This window comes from Oncorhynchus kisutch, linkage group LG2, assembly GCF_002021735.2.
Source record: "Oncorhynchus kisutch isolate 150728-3 linkage group LG2, Okis_V2, whole genome shotgun sequence".
In the NCBI taxonomy this organism is placed as follows: Eukaryota; Metazoa; Chordata; class Actinopteri; order Salmoniformes; family Salmonidae; genus Oncorhynchus; species Oncorhynchus kisutch.
Window position 1 is genome coordinate 79,853,350 of NC_034175.2, and position 18,790 is coordinate 79,872,139.

General features: G+C 45.7%; 1 protein-coding gene across 3 annotated transcripts in view; it reads left to right on the forward strand.

Annotated features, from left to right (window-relative positions):
- The window catches only part of LOC109885594 (speckle-type POZ protein-like A), a 90,692-nt gene that overhangs the window by 39,884 nt on the left and 32,018 nt on the right, over positions 1-18,790 (forward strand). For all 3 annotated transcript variants that reach the window (XM_031801871.1, XM_031801875.1, XM_031801868.1), the window contains 3 exons: positions 10,977-11,154; positions 12,028-12,083; positions 12,172-12,294. In XM_031801871.1, the coding sequence (XP_031657731.1) occupies positions 10,977-11,154; positions 12,028-12,083; positions 12,172-12,294 (357 nt within the window). The remainder of the gene's footprint in view (positions 1-10,976; positions 11,155-12,027; positions 12,084-12,171; positions 12,295-18,790) is intronic.

Here is an 18,790-nt window from a genome sequence, read left to right on the forward strand (position 1 = left end):
TCCCAAATTGACACAGCCTCTGCGTCCCAAATTGACACAGCCTCTGCGTCCCAAATTGACACAGCCTCTGCGTCCCAAATTGACACAGCCTCTGCGTCCCAAATTGACACAGCCTCTGCGTCCCAAATTGACACAGCCTCTGCGTCCCAAATTGACACAGCCTCTGCGTCCCCAATTGACACAGCCTCTGCGTCCCAAATTGACACAGCCTCTGCGTCCCAAATTGACACAGCCTCTGCGTCCCAAATTGACACAGCCTCTGCGTCCCAAATTGACACAGCCTCTGCGTCCCAAATTGACACAGCCTCTGCGTCCCAAATTGACACAGCCTCTGCGTCCCAAATTGACACAGCCTCTGCGTCCCAAATTGACACAGCCTCTGCGTCCCAATTACCTCTGCGTCCAAATTGACACAGCCTCTGCGTCCCAAATTGACACAGCCTCTGCGTCCCAAATTGACACAGCCTCTGCGTCCAATTGACCGCCTCTTCGTCCCAAATTGACACAGCCTCTGCGTCCCAATTGACACAGCCTCTGCGTCCCAAATTGACACAGCCTCTGCGTCCCAAATTGACACAGCCTCTGCGTCCCAAATTGACACAGCCTCTGCGTCCCAAATTGACACAGCCTCTGCGTCCCAAATTGACACAGCCTCTGCGTCCCAAATTGACACAGCCTCTGCGTCCCAAATTGACACAGCCTCTGCGTCCCAAATTGACACAGCCTCTGCGTCCCAAATTGACACAGCCTCTGCGTCCCAAATTGATGAGGGGTTATGTGTTCACACCTCCACCAACCAACCTCCTCCTCCCCAGACCTCAGCAACCTTTGTGCATAGGAAGCAATATTTAAGAGGAAAGAAGAACACGACCAGGAGGGAACAGACATTATGAGGGGTTATGTGTTCACACCTCCACCTGCACCAACCAACCTCCTCCCCAGACCTCAGCAACCTTTGTGCATAGGAAGCAATATTTAAGAGGAAAGAAGAACACGACCAGGAGGGAACAGACATTATGAGGGGTTATGTGTTCACACCTCCACCTGCACCAACCAACCTCCTCCCCAGACCTCAGCAACCTTTGTGCATAGGAAGCAATATTTAAGAGGGAAGAACACAAGACCAGGAGGGAACAGACAGGAAAGATAGAACATGACAACCCGAAACAATGGTCAGTCACGTAAACATTCAGAAACATGGCACAAAAGACCAACAGCTACAAACTCCAACGAAAAGAACATCAGGGTCCTTCTTAATTTTTACAACTCCCAACGATTCATAGTCACTTCCAACGATTCATAGTCACTGCCAACGAAACAGAATTTCACTAATTTCAATCATTTAACCTTGTAGTGTTCAGCGATCTTCAACAGCTGTTCTTTAGTACATAATTCTAACAGGTCCTCTGATGGAAAGCGAATGAACTTGTATACATGAGACACCATAGTCATAAGTAAATAATCTTGCTCAACCCCTCTGCTGAGCACATCAGACCACAACCAGAGAAATGACAATCACCCTGAGCACCACAGAAGAGAGATGAGATACGGAGCTTCCCCAAAACCTACAATAACTCAACCCTAGTCTTCGTGCAGATTTGCGGTGGGTATTTACGCACTGTAGCCCGCTGGCAAGGAAATAGAACTCCCCAGCATGCTGGCAAATTCCACCAAGCCACGGATGTGCCCCCGAGACAACTGCTCAGTCCACAGACACCACACAAAAATAACAAAACATTTAACCATGCCCAACATGTCCAAAATTTAAACACGTCGCTAAGCCTATCAGGGGAAAAAAGGCTATAGCTCCGGGTAGCAAGTTCCACTACCCTACACAAATCTCCTGAGGTACACAGCCGATTTACTCACCTCAGACTGACTTCCCAACAGAAAGTAGACAAGAGTTTCCAGGCTAGGCAGGGCCTGGAAACTAACCATTCTCTCTCCAACGCAGCACACAAACCAAACAACAAAGGCAACCAATACTGGGCCTATCAAACTCAATATGCAAACCAAACACATACCTCCACGGTCTCCCAAACCAATAGTTCAAAGATCCCGGATGAGCCCCCACTTGTCACGAAACCGGCTCAAAGCCCGTAACAAAGGGAGACAACGTGGAGATAAGGAGTAACAAAATATATTATTTATTAACTAAAAGCAACTAAGGGAAAAATATACAATGGTGTGTGTAATCAGTAATCAGTAGTGTAAGTGAATGTTTTGCATGCATGAATGTGATAATGCACAAGGTGTTGAAAGGTGCCAAGCAAACAAACAAAAGGCCACCAAGAACCACAACACAATCTACAAAGGTGTCTGCATGGAGAGAGTCTCTTCATGAATGTGGAAGAGGTCTATTTATCCTGGGGAGACACANCAATCTGTTACACACACACACACGCAATCACTGTTTTTAACACACACAACCACACACCACACACACACACACACCACACACACACACACCACACACACAATCACTGTTACACACACACACAATCACTGTTACAACACACACAACCCACAATCACTGTTTTACACACACACACACACAATCACTGTTTTACACACACACACACACACGCACAATCACTGTTACACAACACACACAATCACTGTTACACACACACACACACACAATCACTGTTTTACACACCACACACACACACAATCACTGTTTTACACACCCCACACAACACACGCACAATCACTGTTACAACACACCACACGCAATCACTGTTTTACACACACACAAACACAATCACTGTTACACACAACACACACACCACAATCACTGTTACACACACACACACCACACAACACAATCACTGTTACACACACACACACAATCACTGTTACACACACACCACACACACAATCACTGTTACACACACACACACACACACACACAATCACTGTTACACCACACACACACACAACACACCGTTACACACACACACAATCACTGTTTTACACACACACACACAATCACACTGTTTTACACACACACACCACACACAAACGCACAATCACTGTTACACACACACAATCACTGTTACACACACACACACAATCACTGTTACACACACACACACAATCACTGTTACACACACACACAAACACACAATCACTGTTACACACACACACAAACACACAACACACACTGTTTACACCACCACACACACCACCACACAACACACACACACACACACACACACACAACACACACACACAACAATCACTGTTTTACACCACACACACACACACACAATCACTGTTTTACACACACACACCACACCAATCACTGTTTTAACACACACACCACACACAATCACTGTTTTACACACCACACACACACACACACAATCACTGTTTTACACACACACACACACCACACAATCACTGTTTTACACACACACACACACACACAACACACAATCACTGTTTTACACACACACACACACACACACACACAATCACTGTTTTACACACACGCACACACACAATCACTGTTTTACACACACACACACACACACACAACATCACTGTTTTACACACACGCACACACACAATCACTGTTTTACACACACACACACACAATCACTGTTTTACACACACACACACACACAATCACTGTTTTACACACACGCACACACACAATCACTGTTTTACACACACACACCCACACACACAATCACTGTTTTACACACACGCACACACACATCACTGTTTTACACACCCACACACACACGCACAATCACTGTTACACACACACACAATCACTGTTTTACACACACACACAATCACTGTTTTACACACACACACACACGCACAATCACTGTTACACACACACACAATCACTGTTACACACACACACAAACACACAATCACTGTTTTACACACACACACACACACACACACACACACACACACACACACACACACACACACACACACACAATCACTGTTTTACACACACACACACACACACACACCATCACTGTTTTACACAACACACACACACACACACAATCACTGTTTTACACACACACCCACACACACAATCACTGTTTTACACACACGCACACACAACATCACGGTTTTAAAACAACACACACACACAATCACTGTTTTACACACCCACACCCACACGCACAATCAACTGTTACCCACACACACAATCACTGTTCACACACACACAATCACTGTTACACACACACACGCAATCACTGTTTTACACACACACACACACACACACACACACACACAATCACTGTTACACCACACACACACAATCACTGTTACACACACACACACACAATCACTGTTACACACACACACAATCACTGTTACACACACACACACACACACAATCACTGTTACACACACACACACACACACACACACACAATCACTGTTACACACCACCACACACACACCACAATCACTGTTACACACACACACACACACAATCACTGTTACACACACACACAATCACTGTGTTTACACACACACACACACACACCACACACACACACACACACACACAATCACTGTTTTACACACACACACACACACACAATCACTGTTCACACACACCACCACACACAATCACTGTTTTACACACACACACGCACACACACACAATCACTGTTTTACACACAACACACACACACCACACACACACACACACAATCACTGTTTTACCAACACACACCACACACCACGCACAATCACTTTTAACACACAACACCACACACACCACACCACAACAATCACTGTTCACACACACACACACACAATCACTGTTACACACACACACACACCACACAATCACTGTTACACACACACACACACAATCACTGTTACACCACACACACACAATCACTGTTTTACCACACACACACACAATCACTGTTTTACACACACCCACACGCACAATCACTGTTAACACACACACAATCACACTGTTACAACACACACCCACACACAATCACTGTTACACACACACACACCAACACACACATCACTGTTAACACACACACACAAACACAATCACTGTTACACACACACAACACACACAATCACTGTTTTACACACACAACCACACACAACACACAATCACTGTTACACACACACCACACACACACACCACACACAATCACTGTTACACCACACACAAAACAACACACACACAATCACTGTTTTACACACACACACACACACACACATCACTGTTACCACACACACACAACACACCACAACACACACACACACCACACACACAATCACTGTTACACACACACCACACACATCACTGTTACAACACACACACACACACACAATCACTGTTACACACACACACACACACACACACACACAACACACACCACACACAATCACTGTTTTACCACACAACACACACACAATCACTGTTACAACACACACACAATCACTGTTTTACCACACACACACACCACACAACACAATCACTGTTTACACACACACACACCCACACACAATCACAATCACTGTTTTACACACACACCACACACACACACAATCACTGTTTTACACACACACACACACACAATCACTGTTTTACACACACACACACACACACAATCACTGTTTTACACACACACACACCACACACTCACTGTTTTACACACACACACACACACACACAATCACTGTTTTACACACCCACACACAGAATCACTGTTTTACACACACCCACACACACATCACTGTGTACAACACACACACACACACCCACAATCACTGTTTTACACACACACACACACCCACACAACACAATCACTGTTTTTACACACACACACACAATCACTGTTTACACACACCACACACAATCACTGTTTTACACACACACACACCCACACACAATCACTGTTTTACACACACCCACCCACACACACAATCACTGTTTTACACACCACGCACCACACAATCACTGTTTTACACACACACACACACTCACTGTTTTACACACACGCACACACACAATCACGTGTTGACACACAACGGCACCACAACAATCACTGTTTTACACAAGCGCAACAACAATCACTGTTTTACACACACACACTCACTGTTTTACACACACACACACACAACACACACACACAATCAATCTTACACACACACACAACACACACACACAATCACTGGTTTATTAAACACACAATCACTGTTTACAAACTACACACAACACACAACACCAATCACGGTTACCACACACACACACACACACACACAACACACAATCCACTGTTTTACACACACACACACACACACCACAGAACACACACACACACACACCACACACACTGTTACACACACACACACACAATCACTGTTACAACACCACACAATCACTGTTTTACAACACACACACACGCACACACAATCACTGTTTTACACACACACACACACCCACACACACAACACACACACACACACACCACACACACACACACACCACACACACACACACACACAATCACTGTTTTACACACACACACACACATACACACATCACTGTTTTACACACACACACGACACACACACACAATCCACTGTTTTACACAACACACGCACACAAACACCACACACACACACACACACACACAATCACTGTTACCACAACCACACACCCAAAACACACACACATCACTGTTTTACACACACACACACAATCACTGTTACACCCACAACACACACACAATCACTGTTACCACACACACACACACACACACACAATCACTGTTACACTTAACACACACCACACACACAATGCACTGTTACACACACACACAAACACACCAATCACTGTTTTATACACACCACACACAATCACTGTTACACACACACACACACCACAATCACTGTTTTACACACACACACACAATCACTGTTTTACACACACACACACAATCACTGTTTTACACACACACACCCACACACAATCACTGTTTTACACACACCCACACACACAATCACTGTTTTACACACACGCACACACACAATCACTGTTTTACACACACGCGCACACACACTCACTGTTTTACACACACGCACACACACAATCACTGTTTTACACACGCACACACAATCACTGTTTTACACACACACACTCACTGTTTTACACACACACACACACACACACACACACACACACACACACACACACACACACACAATCAATCTTACACACACACACACACACAATCACTGTTTTACACACAATCACTGTTACACACACACACACACACAATCACTGTTACACACACACACACACACACAATCACTGTTTTACACACACACACACACACACACACACAATCACTGTTACACACACACACACACACTGTTACACACACACACACACACAATCACTGTTACACACACACAATCACTGTTTTACACACACACACACGCACACACAATCACACACACACACACACACACACACACACACACACACACACACACAATCACTGTTTTACACACACACACACACACACACAATCACTGTTTTACACACACACACACACACACACAATCACTGTTTTACACACACACGCACACACACACACACACACACACACACACACAATCACTGTTACACACACACACACACACAAACACACACAATCACTGTTTTACACACACACACACAATCACTGTTACACACACACACACACACAATCACTGTTACACACACACACACACACACACACACAATCACTGTTACACTTACACACACACACACACACAATCACTGTTTTACACACACACACACACACACAATCACTGTTACACACACACGCACAATCACTGTTACAAACACACACATACACACAATCACTGTTACACATACACACAATCACTGTCTAGAAGAAGGGTCCCTACCTCAACCGGACAGTGTTTCCACCCCTCTAGAAGGGTCCCTACCTCAACAGGACAGTGTTTCCACCCCTCTAGAAGAATGGTCCCTACCTCAACCGGACAGTGTTTCCACCCCTCTAGAAGAAGGGTCCCTACCTCAACCGGACAGTGTTTCCACCCCTCTAGAAGAAGGGTCCCTACCTCAACAGGACAGTGTTTCCACCCCTCTAGAAGAAGGGTCCCTACCTCAACAGGACAGTGTTTCCACCCCACTAGAAGAAGGGTCCCTACCTCAACAGGACAGTGTTTCCACCCGTCAGTTTATCATCCCAACTAATCTACACTAATACATAATGTTGGACTGGCCACAGATGTTAAGTCTTGCATCACTCTCAGCTACAATGCATTCACCTATACTACAATACATTCACCTATACTACAATACATTCACCTATACTACAATACATTCACCTATACTACAATACATGTACGATGTCGACACAATATATTCATGATTTGGAGAGAACTTCCTTTGAATAGTTTGTTTCAGTATGAAGAGTTATTAATGAATGAGTTGTTTATATTGGAGTATCTCCTGGTCTTTGTTACGCCATTAAAACACAAGAACAAACGCATTGTAATCCAACTAATTAATTAACTTCCTGAAAACGCCTAATTAAATGAGTAGAGACCTTCCATCTCCAATTTGAATCTAATTTGTTTATAAAATTGCCAATTTCCCTGAAAATATTAGACCTTGCTGCAAACCATGTCAGGCAAACTGGCACTTATTCCTAGAAGTATTCAGTTAATTTCGAATTGATTGGACACTTCATTTACATGGACCCTCCAAAGTTACATTCCAGAAAACACGTATTGTTCTGGACAGATTCTACTGTCAGGTCTACTATCGGGTGTCCTCCTACTGAGAGAGACAATTTCAGACACCGATATTACCCACGTTTTACCGAAGCCGGTAATTTCAGTGATTAGGCTACACAACGTTCCGGCATATTTTTACTTCTAAAACCATTAAAAAAGAGAGACTGCTTTGTGAGTTTATTCATCAACTGTCAATATAGTGGAAAAGGCAGCACTTTACAAACAGTATGTCATTGAGATGGGTTGGCCATGTGCCTACCATTGGAAGGTTTTTGTAGGATGTTAAATTCACTGTTAGATCAATTGCATGGCTATCTAGCAACAATATAATATTTAGAGATAGCAATCTTGCTGTGTTTTGAGTTCCTACTACCTCAGATGGTGAATTATGTCAGATATAGCCTTGGACAATATGCACCAAAAACATGCAGGAAATTAATCTCTAAAGAGGCAAAAATAAATCTGATTATTCTGGTTCCTATTTTCGCATGCTGCACATCAAAAATATCCATCATGCATTCCCTGAACATGTTAGATAGTGATCTTCTTTCATATCTTACTTAGCACTGGAAAAAGTCAGTCTAGAGCCCTGTCCCTAATAGAAATAAATGTTTTTGTATGTATCATTATTAAGCAAAATGGCTCAATTTATGGCTATTTGACTTTTGTCCATGTTGCCAATTTCTAGTATAGATATATATTATTATCTAGATGAGTGTGGTGCAGGATAGTGTGAACATCTCTGGCCAGTCCAACATGAATAGTATAGTATTTTAGTATAGATCATGTATACAAGGCCTTCTGAGAGTATTCACAACCCCTTTTCCACATTCCTGTTGTGTTTAAAATGGATTACATTTAAATGTTGTCACTGGCTTACACACAATACCCCATAATGTGAAAGTGGAGTTATGTTTAACACAGATCCAATCACAAAGACCAGGGAGGTTTTCCTATGCCTCACAAAGCACACCGATTGGTAGATGAAAATAGCAAACATTGAATATCCCTTTGAGCATGGCGAAGTTATTAATTACACTTTGGATGGTGTATCAATACACCCAGTCACTACAAAGATACAGGCGTCCTTCCTAACTCAGTTGCCGGAGAGGAAGGAAACCGCTCAGGGATTTCATCATGAGGCCAATGGTGACTTTAAAACAGAGTTCAATGGCTGTGATAGGAGAAAACAGAGGATGGATCAACAACATTGTAGTTACTCCACAATACTAACCTAATTGACAGAGTGAAAAGGAAGCCTGTACAGAATACAAATATTCCAAAACATGCATCCTGTTTGTAACAAGGCACTAAAGTAAAACTGCAAAAAAATGTGGCAAAGAAATTAACTATGTCCTGAATAGAAAGTGTTATGTTTGGGGCACGCTCCATATTTTCAAGCACGGTGGTGGTTGCGTTATATTATGGGTATGTTTGTCATCGGAAAGGACTAGGGAGATTTTTAGGATAAAAATAAATGGAATAGAGCTAAGCTAGGGCAAAATCCTAGAGTAAAACCTGGTTCATTCTGCACTCCAACAAACACTGGGAAACAAATTCACCTTTCAGCAGGACAATAACCTAAAACACAACACCAAATATACCCTGGAGTTGATTGCCAAGATGACATTGAATGTTCCTGAGTTGCCTAGTTACGGTTTAGACTTAAACTGGCATGAAAATCTATGGCAAGACTTGAAAATGGCCACCTAGCAATGACAGAGCCTGAATATTTTTAAAGAATAATGTTGCGATATAGTACAATCCAGATGTGCAAAGTTCTTAGAGACTTACCCAGAAAGACTCACAGCTGTAATCGCTGCCAACGGTGATTCTAACAGGTATTGACTCTGGGTAGGAATACTTATGTAGATTTGGGGATTTCTTTTTCAATACATTTACAAAAACTATGTTTTTTTCTCTCACTTTGTCATTATGAAGTATTGTGTGTCAATGGGTGAGGAAAATAGTATATTTAGTCTGTTTTGAATTCAGGTTGTAACACAACAAAATGTGTAATAAATCAAGGGGTATAAATACAGTAAATCATGTATTGATCAGGTATTATATTCTAGGTGAGTGTGGTTCAGGACTCTGAACATCTCTGGGCCGTCCAACATGATTTAGTATTGATAATGTAAATGTATAGATAATGTATTGTATGTTATATTATATTCTAGGTGAGTGTGGTGCAGGACTCTGTGAACATCTCTGGCCAGTCCAACATGAACATGCTAAAGGTACCAGAGTGCCAGCTGTCAGACGACCTGGGGAACCTGTGGCAGTGTTCCCGCTTCACTGACTGTTCCCTCTATGTGGGGGGGCAGGAGTTCAAGGCACACAAATCCATCCTAGCAGGTAAGACTCGGACACTACCTCTCTACCACTACCAGCACCAGCCACCTCTCTGCCGCTTACCAGCCCCCACTCTGCCGCTTACCAAATCAAATGATTTATATAGCCCTTCGTACATCAGCTGATATCTCAAAGTGCTGTACAGAAACCCAGCCTAAAATCCCAAACAGCAAGCAATGCAGGTGTAGAAGCACAGTGGCTAGGAAAAACTCCCTAGAAAGCCCAAAACCTAGGAAGAAACCTAGAGAGGAACCAGGCTATGTGGGGTGGCCAGTCCTCTTCTGGCTGTGCCGGGTGGAGATTATAACAGAACATGGCCAAGATGTTCAAATGTTCATAAATGACCAGCATGGTCGAATAATAATAAGGCAGAACAGTTGAAACTGGAGCAGCAGCACGGCCAGGTGGACTGGGGACAGCAAGGAGTCATCATGTCAGGTAGTCCTGGGGCATGGTCCTATTCACACAGGACACCGAATAGGACAGGAGAAGTACTCCAGATATAACAAACTGACCCTAGCCCCCGACACGTAAACTACTGCAGCATAAATACTGGAGCCTGAGACAGGAGGGGTCAGGAGACACTAGTTTACCAGCCCCCCTCTCTGCCACTTACCAGCCCCCTCTCTGCCGCTTACCAGCCCCCTCTCTGCCGCTTACCAGCCCCCTGGTTCTAATCCCTAACCCTGTAACACCTGGTTGTAATCCTGAGGGCCTCTCCAGCCCTCTCTTACCTCAGCCCTCCTAGCTGTGCAGACCGCAGGGATTGATTCCTTCACCCTTTGACTCCATGCATTAGGCATGGCAGCAGTTTGGTTAAGAATGCCTTGAATCACCACAGATATACTAATGTTGTTTTTCTTCTTTGATTGACAGCGAGATCTCCCGTCTTTAGCGCCATGTTTGAACATGAGATGGAGGAGAGTAAAAAGGTTTGTTTCACTGAGACCTTCACATATGAACACTACTGCTGCTACTTTATTTCTCATAGTAACACAATGATACTGTGTCCTGTCTCAGAACCGTGTGGACATCAGTGATGTGGAGCCAGACGTGTTTAAGGAGATGATGGGATTCATCTACACAGGGAAAGCTCCCAACCTGGACAAGATGGCCGACAACCTGCTGGCAGCTGCTGACAAAGTAAGACTGACCCAATATAACGGAGCTAGTCCATATTGGCACTAATAACAGGGTTACTGTTGATAACAGGGTTACACGTTAGCCTGTTGATATACGGCTAATGTGTCATTTGAAATGATTTGAATTTTAATCCAAATTGTTTTAAAATGTAAAATAATCTGCACGGTTGGGGTGTTTAATTATTTTATTTTTTGTCAGAGCTAGATTCACATGGGGACTGTAACCCTACAGATCAGTTCTCTGCGATCTCTGTGGAGATCGACCATGTCAATCTCTGGCTGATAGAATAGGCAAATTACTCCGAATGTCAGTCATGCGCTGCCCTGCTGTTCGATGCTTTACAGAGTGGCACCAGTCAAGTGATCCTTATTGAACACAAACCCCTGACCCCAACTTTAATGAACCCTGACCCCATCCCTAATGAATCCTAACCCCTGACCCCAACTTTAATGAACCCTGACCCCAACCCTAATGAATCCTAACCCCTGACCCCAACTTTAATGAACCCTGACCCCAACCCTAATGAATCCTGACCCCAACCCTAATGAATCCTAACCCCTGACCCCAACCCTAATGAACCCTGACCCCTGACTCCACCCCTAATGAATCCTAACCCCTGACTCCATCCCTAATGAATCCTAACCCCTGACTCCAACCCTGACCCCAACCCTAATGAATCCTGACCCCTGACTCCACCCCTAATGAATCCTAACCCCTGACTCCATCCCTAATGAATCCTAACCCCTGACCCCAACTTTAATGAACCCTGACCCCAACCCTAATGAATCCTAACCCCTGACCCCAACTTTAATGAACCCTGACCCCAACCCTAATGAATCCTAACCCCTGACTCCATCCCTAATGAATCCTAACCCCTGACTCTAACCCTGACCCCAACCTTAATGAACCCTAACCCCTGACCCCAACCCTAATGAATCCTAACCCCTGACTCCAACCCTGACCTCAACCCTAATGAATCCTGACCCCTGACTCCACCCCTGACCCCAACCTTAATGAATCCTAACCCCTGACCCCAACCTTAATGAAGCCTGACCCCAACCCTAATGAACCCTAACCCCTGACTCCAACCTTAATGAACCCTAACCCCTGACTCCAACCTTAATGAATCCTAATCCCTGACCCCAACCCTATTGAACCCTAACCCCTGACCTCGGCCCTAATGAATCCTAACCCCTGACCCCAATCCTAATGAATCCTGACCCCAACCCTGACCCCAACCTTAATGAATCCTGTATGCAACCTTGATGAACCCTAACCCTAATGAATCCTGACCCCAACCTTAATGAACCCTAACCCCTGACCCCAACCTTAATGAATCCTAACCCCTGACTCCAACCTTAATGAAGCCTGACTCCAACCCTAATGAATCCTAAACCCTGACTCCAACCCTGACCCCAACCTTAATGAACCCTGACCCCGACCCTAATGAATCCTAACCCCTGACTCCAACCCTGACCCTAACCTTAATGAATCCTAACCCCTGACTCCAACCCTGACCCCAACCTTAATGGACCCTAAACCCTGACCCCAACCTTAATGAACCCAGACCCCAACCCTAATGAATCCTAACCCCTGACTCCAACCCTGACCCCAACCTTAATGGACCCTAAACCCTGACTCCAACCTTAATGAAGCCCGACTCCAACCCTAATGAATCCTAACCCCTGACCCCAATGAATCCTAAACCCTGACTCCAACCCTGACCCCAACCTTAATGAACCCTGACCCCGACCCTAATGAATCCTAACCCCTGACTCCAACCCTGACCCTAACCTTAATGAATCCTAACCCCTGACCCCAACCCTAATGAACCCTAACCCCTGACCCCAACCTTAATGGACCCTAACCCCTGACTCCAACCCTGACCCCAACCTTAATGAACCCTGACCCCAACCCTAATGAATCCTAACCCCTGACTCCAACCCTGACCTCAACCTGAATGAATCCTGAATTCAACCTTAATGAAGCCTGACCCCAACCTTAATGAATCCTAACCCCTGACCCCAACCCTAATGAATACTAACCCCTGACTCCAACGCTGACCTCAACCTTAGTGAACCCTAACCCCTGACTCCAACCCTAATGAATCCTTACCCCCTGACCCCAACCCTAATGAATCCTAACCCCTGACTCTAACCTCGACCCCAACCCTAATGAATCCTAACCCCTGACTCTAACCTCGACCCCAACCCTAATGAATCCTAACCCCTGACTCTAACCCTGACCCCAACCCTAATGAATACTAACCCCTGACTCCAACCCTGACCCCAACCCTAATGAACCCTGACCCCAACCCCAAATTTAATGAACACTAACCCCTGACCCCAACCTTAATGAACCCTAACCCCTGACTCCAACCCTGACCCCAACCCTAATGAATCCTAACCCCAACCCTAATGAATCCTTACCCCTGACCCCAACCCTAATTAATCCTAACCCCTGACTCCTACCCTGACCCCAACCTTAATGAATCCTAACCCCTGACTACAACCCTGACACCAACCTTAATAAATCCTAACCCCAACCCTATTGAATCCTAACCCCTGACTCCAACCCTGACCCCAACTTTAATGAATCCTAACCCCTGACCCCAACCCTAATTAATCCTAACCCCTGACTCCAACCCTGACCCCAACTTTAATGAATCCTAACCCCTGACTCCAACCTTCATGAAGCCTGACCCCAACCCTAATTAACCCTTATCCCTGACTCCAATCCTGACCCCAACCCTAATGAATCCTAAACCCTGACCCAGCCTTGGGGTCAGTGGTTAGGGTTCATTAAGGTTGGGGTCAGGGTTGGATTCAGGGGTAAGGATTCATTAGGATTCATCCCTAACCCCTGACCTCCAACCCTATTGTATCCTAACCCCTGACTCCAAACCTGACACCAAACTTAATTAAACCTTACCCCTGACTCCAATCCTGACCCCAACCCTAATGAATCCTAACCCCTGACCCCAACCCTAATGAATCCTAACCCCTGAATCCAACCCTGACCCAAACCTTAATGAACCCTAACCACTGACCCCAACCCTAATGAATCCTAACCCCTGACTCCAACCTTAATGAACCCTAACCCCTGACCTCGGCCCTAATGAATCCTAACTCATGACCCCAACCCTAATGAATCCTGACCCCAACCTTAATGAAGCCTGACCCCAACCCTAATGAACCCTAACCCCAACCCTAATGAACCCTAACCCCTGACTCCAACCCTGACCCCAACCTTAATGAACCCTAACCACTGACCCCAACCCTAATGAATCCTAACCCCTGACTCCAACCTTAATGAACCCTAACCCCTGACCTCGGCTCTAATGAATCCTAACCCCTGACCCCAACCCTAATGAATCCTGACCCCAACCCTGACCCCAACCTTAATGAATCCTGTATGCAACCTTGATGAACCCTAACCCTAATGAATCCTGACCCCAACCTTAATGAACCCTAACCCCTGACCCCAACCCTAATGAATCCTAACCCCTGACTACAACCCTGACCCTAACCTTAATGAATCCTAACCCCTGACCCCAACCTTAATGAACCCCAACCCCTGACTTGAACCCTGACTCACACCTTAATGAATCCTGACCCCAACCTTAATGAACCCTGACCCCAACCCTAATGAATCCTAACCCCTGACCCCAACTTTAATGAACCCTGACCCCAACCCTAATGAATCCTGACCCCAACCCTAATGAATCCTAACCCCTGACCCCAACCCTAATGAACCCTGACCCCTGACTCCACCCCTAATGAATCCTAACCCCTGACTCCATCCCTAATGAATCCTAACCCCTGACTCCAACCCTGACCCCAACCCTAATGAATCCTGACCCCTGACTCCACCCCTAATGAATCCTAACCCCTGACTCCATCCCTAATGAATCCTAACCCCTGACCCCAACTTTAATGAACCCTGACCCCAACCCTAATGAATCCTAACCCCTGACCCCAACTTTAATGAACCCTGACCCCAACCCTAATGAATCCTAACCCCTGACTCCATCCCTAATGAATCCTAACCCCTGACTCTAACCCTGACCCCAACCTTAATGAACCCTAACCCCTGACCCCAACCCTAATGAATCCTAACCCCTGACTCCAACCCTGACCCCAACCCTAATGAATCCTGACCCCTGACTCCACCCCTGACCCCAACCTTAATGAATCCTAACCCCTGACCCCAACCTTAATGAAGCCTGACCCCAACCCTAATGAACCCTAACCCCTGACTCCAACCTTAATGAACCCTAACCCCTGACTCCAACCTTAATGAATCCTAATCCCTGACCCCAACCCTATTGAACCCTAACCCCTGACCTCGGCCCTAATGAATCCTAACCCCTGACCCCAATCCTAATGAATCCTGACCCCAACCCTGACCCCAACCTTAATGAATCCTGTATGCAACCTTGATGAACCCTAACCCTAATGAATCCTGACCCCAACCTTAATGAACCCTAACCCCTGACCCCAACCTTAATGAATCCTAACCCCTGACTCCAACCTTAATGAAGCCTGACTCCAACCCTAATGAATCCTAAACCCTGACTCCAACCCTGACCCCAACCTTAATGAACCCTGACCCCGACCCTAATGAATCCTAACCCCTGACTCCAACCCTGACCCTAACCTTAATGAATCCTAACCCCTGACTCCAACCCTGACCCCAACCTTAATGGACCCTAAACCCTGACTCCAACCTTAATGAAGCCCTACTCCAACCCTAATGAATCCTAACCCCTGACCCCAATGAATCCTAAACCCTGACTCCAACCCTGACCCCAACCTTAATGAACCCTGACCCCGACCCTAATGAATCCTAACCCCTGACTCCAACCCTGACCCTAACCTTAATGAATCCTAACCCCTGACCCCAACCCTAATGAACCCTAACCCCTGACTCCAACCCTGACCCCAACCTTAATGGACCCTAACCCCTGACTCCAACCCTGACCCCAACCTTAATGAACCCTGACCCCAACCCTAATGAATCCTAACCCCTGACTCCAACCCTGACCTCAACCTGAATGAATCCTGAATTCAACCTTAATGAAGCCTGACCCCAACCTTAATGAATCCTAACCCCTGACCCCAACCCTAATGAATACTAACCCCTGACTCCAACGCTGACCTCAACCTTAGTGAACCCTAACCCCTGACTCCAACCTTAATGAGTCCTAACCCCTGACTCCAACCCTAATGAATCCTTACCCCCTGACCCCAACCCTAATGAATCCTAACCCCTGACTCTAACCTCGACCCCAACCCTAATGAATCCTAACCCCTGACTCTAACCTCGACCCCAACCCTAATGAATCCTAACCCCTGACTCTAACCCTGACCCCAACCCTAATGAATACTAACCCCTGACTCTAACCCTGACCCCAACCCTAATGAACCCTGACCCCAACCCTAATGAACCCTGACCCCAACCCCAAATTTAATGAACACTAACCCCTGACCCCAACCTTAATGAACCCTAACCCCTGACTCCAACCCTGACCCCAACCCTAATGAATCCTAACCCCAACCCTAATGAATCCTTACCCCTGACCCCAACCCTAATTCATCCTAACCCCTGACTCCTACCCTGACCCCAACCTTAATGAATCCTAACCCCTGACCCCAACCTTAATGAATTCTAACCCCTGACTACAACCCTGACACCAACCTTAATAAATCCTAACCCCAACCCTATTGAATCCTAACCCCTGACTCCAACCCTGACCCCAACTTTAATGAATCCTAACCCCTGACCCCAACCCTAATTAATCCTAACCCCTGACTCCAACCCTGACCCCAACTTTAATGAATCCTAACCCCTGACTCCAACCTTCATGAAGCCTGACCCCAACCCTAATTAACCCTTATCCCTGACTCCAATCCTGACCCCAACCCTAATGAATCCTAAACCCTGACCCAGCCTTGGGGTCAGTGGTTAGGGTTCATTAAGGTTGGGGTCAGGGTTGGATTCAGGGGTAAGGATTCATTAGGATTCATCCCTAACCCCTGACCTCCAACCCTATTGTATCCTAACCCCTGACTCCAAACCTGACACCAAACTTAATTAAACCTTACCCCTGACTCCAATCCTGACCCCAACCCTAATGAATCCTAACCCCTGACCCCAACCCTAATGAATCCTAACCCCTGAATCCAACCCTGACCCAAACCTTAATGAACCCTAACCACTGACCCCAACCCTAATGAATCCTAACCCCTGACTCCAACCTTAATGAACCCTAACCCCTGACCTCGGCCCTAATGAATCCTAACTCATGACCCCAACCCTAATGAATCCTGACCCCAACCTTAATGAAGCCTGACCCCAACCCTAATGAACCCTAACCCCAACCCTAATGAACCCTAACCCCTGACTCCAACCCTGACCCCAACCTTAATGAACCCTAACCACTGACCCCAACCCTAATGAATCCTAACCCCTGACTCCAACCTTAATGAACCCT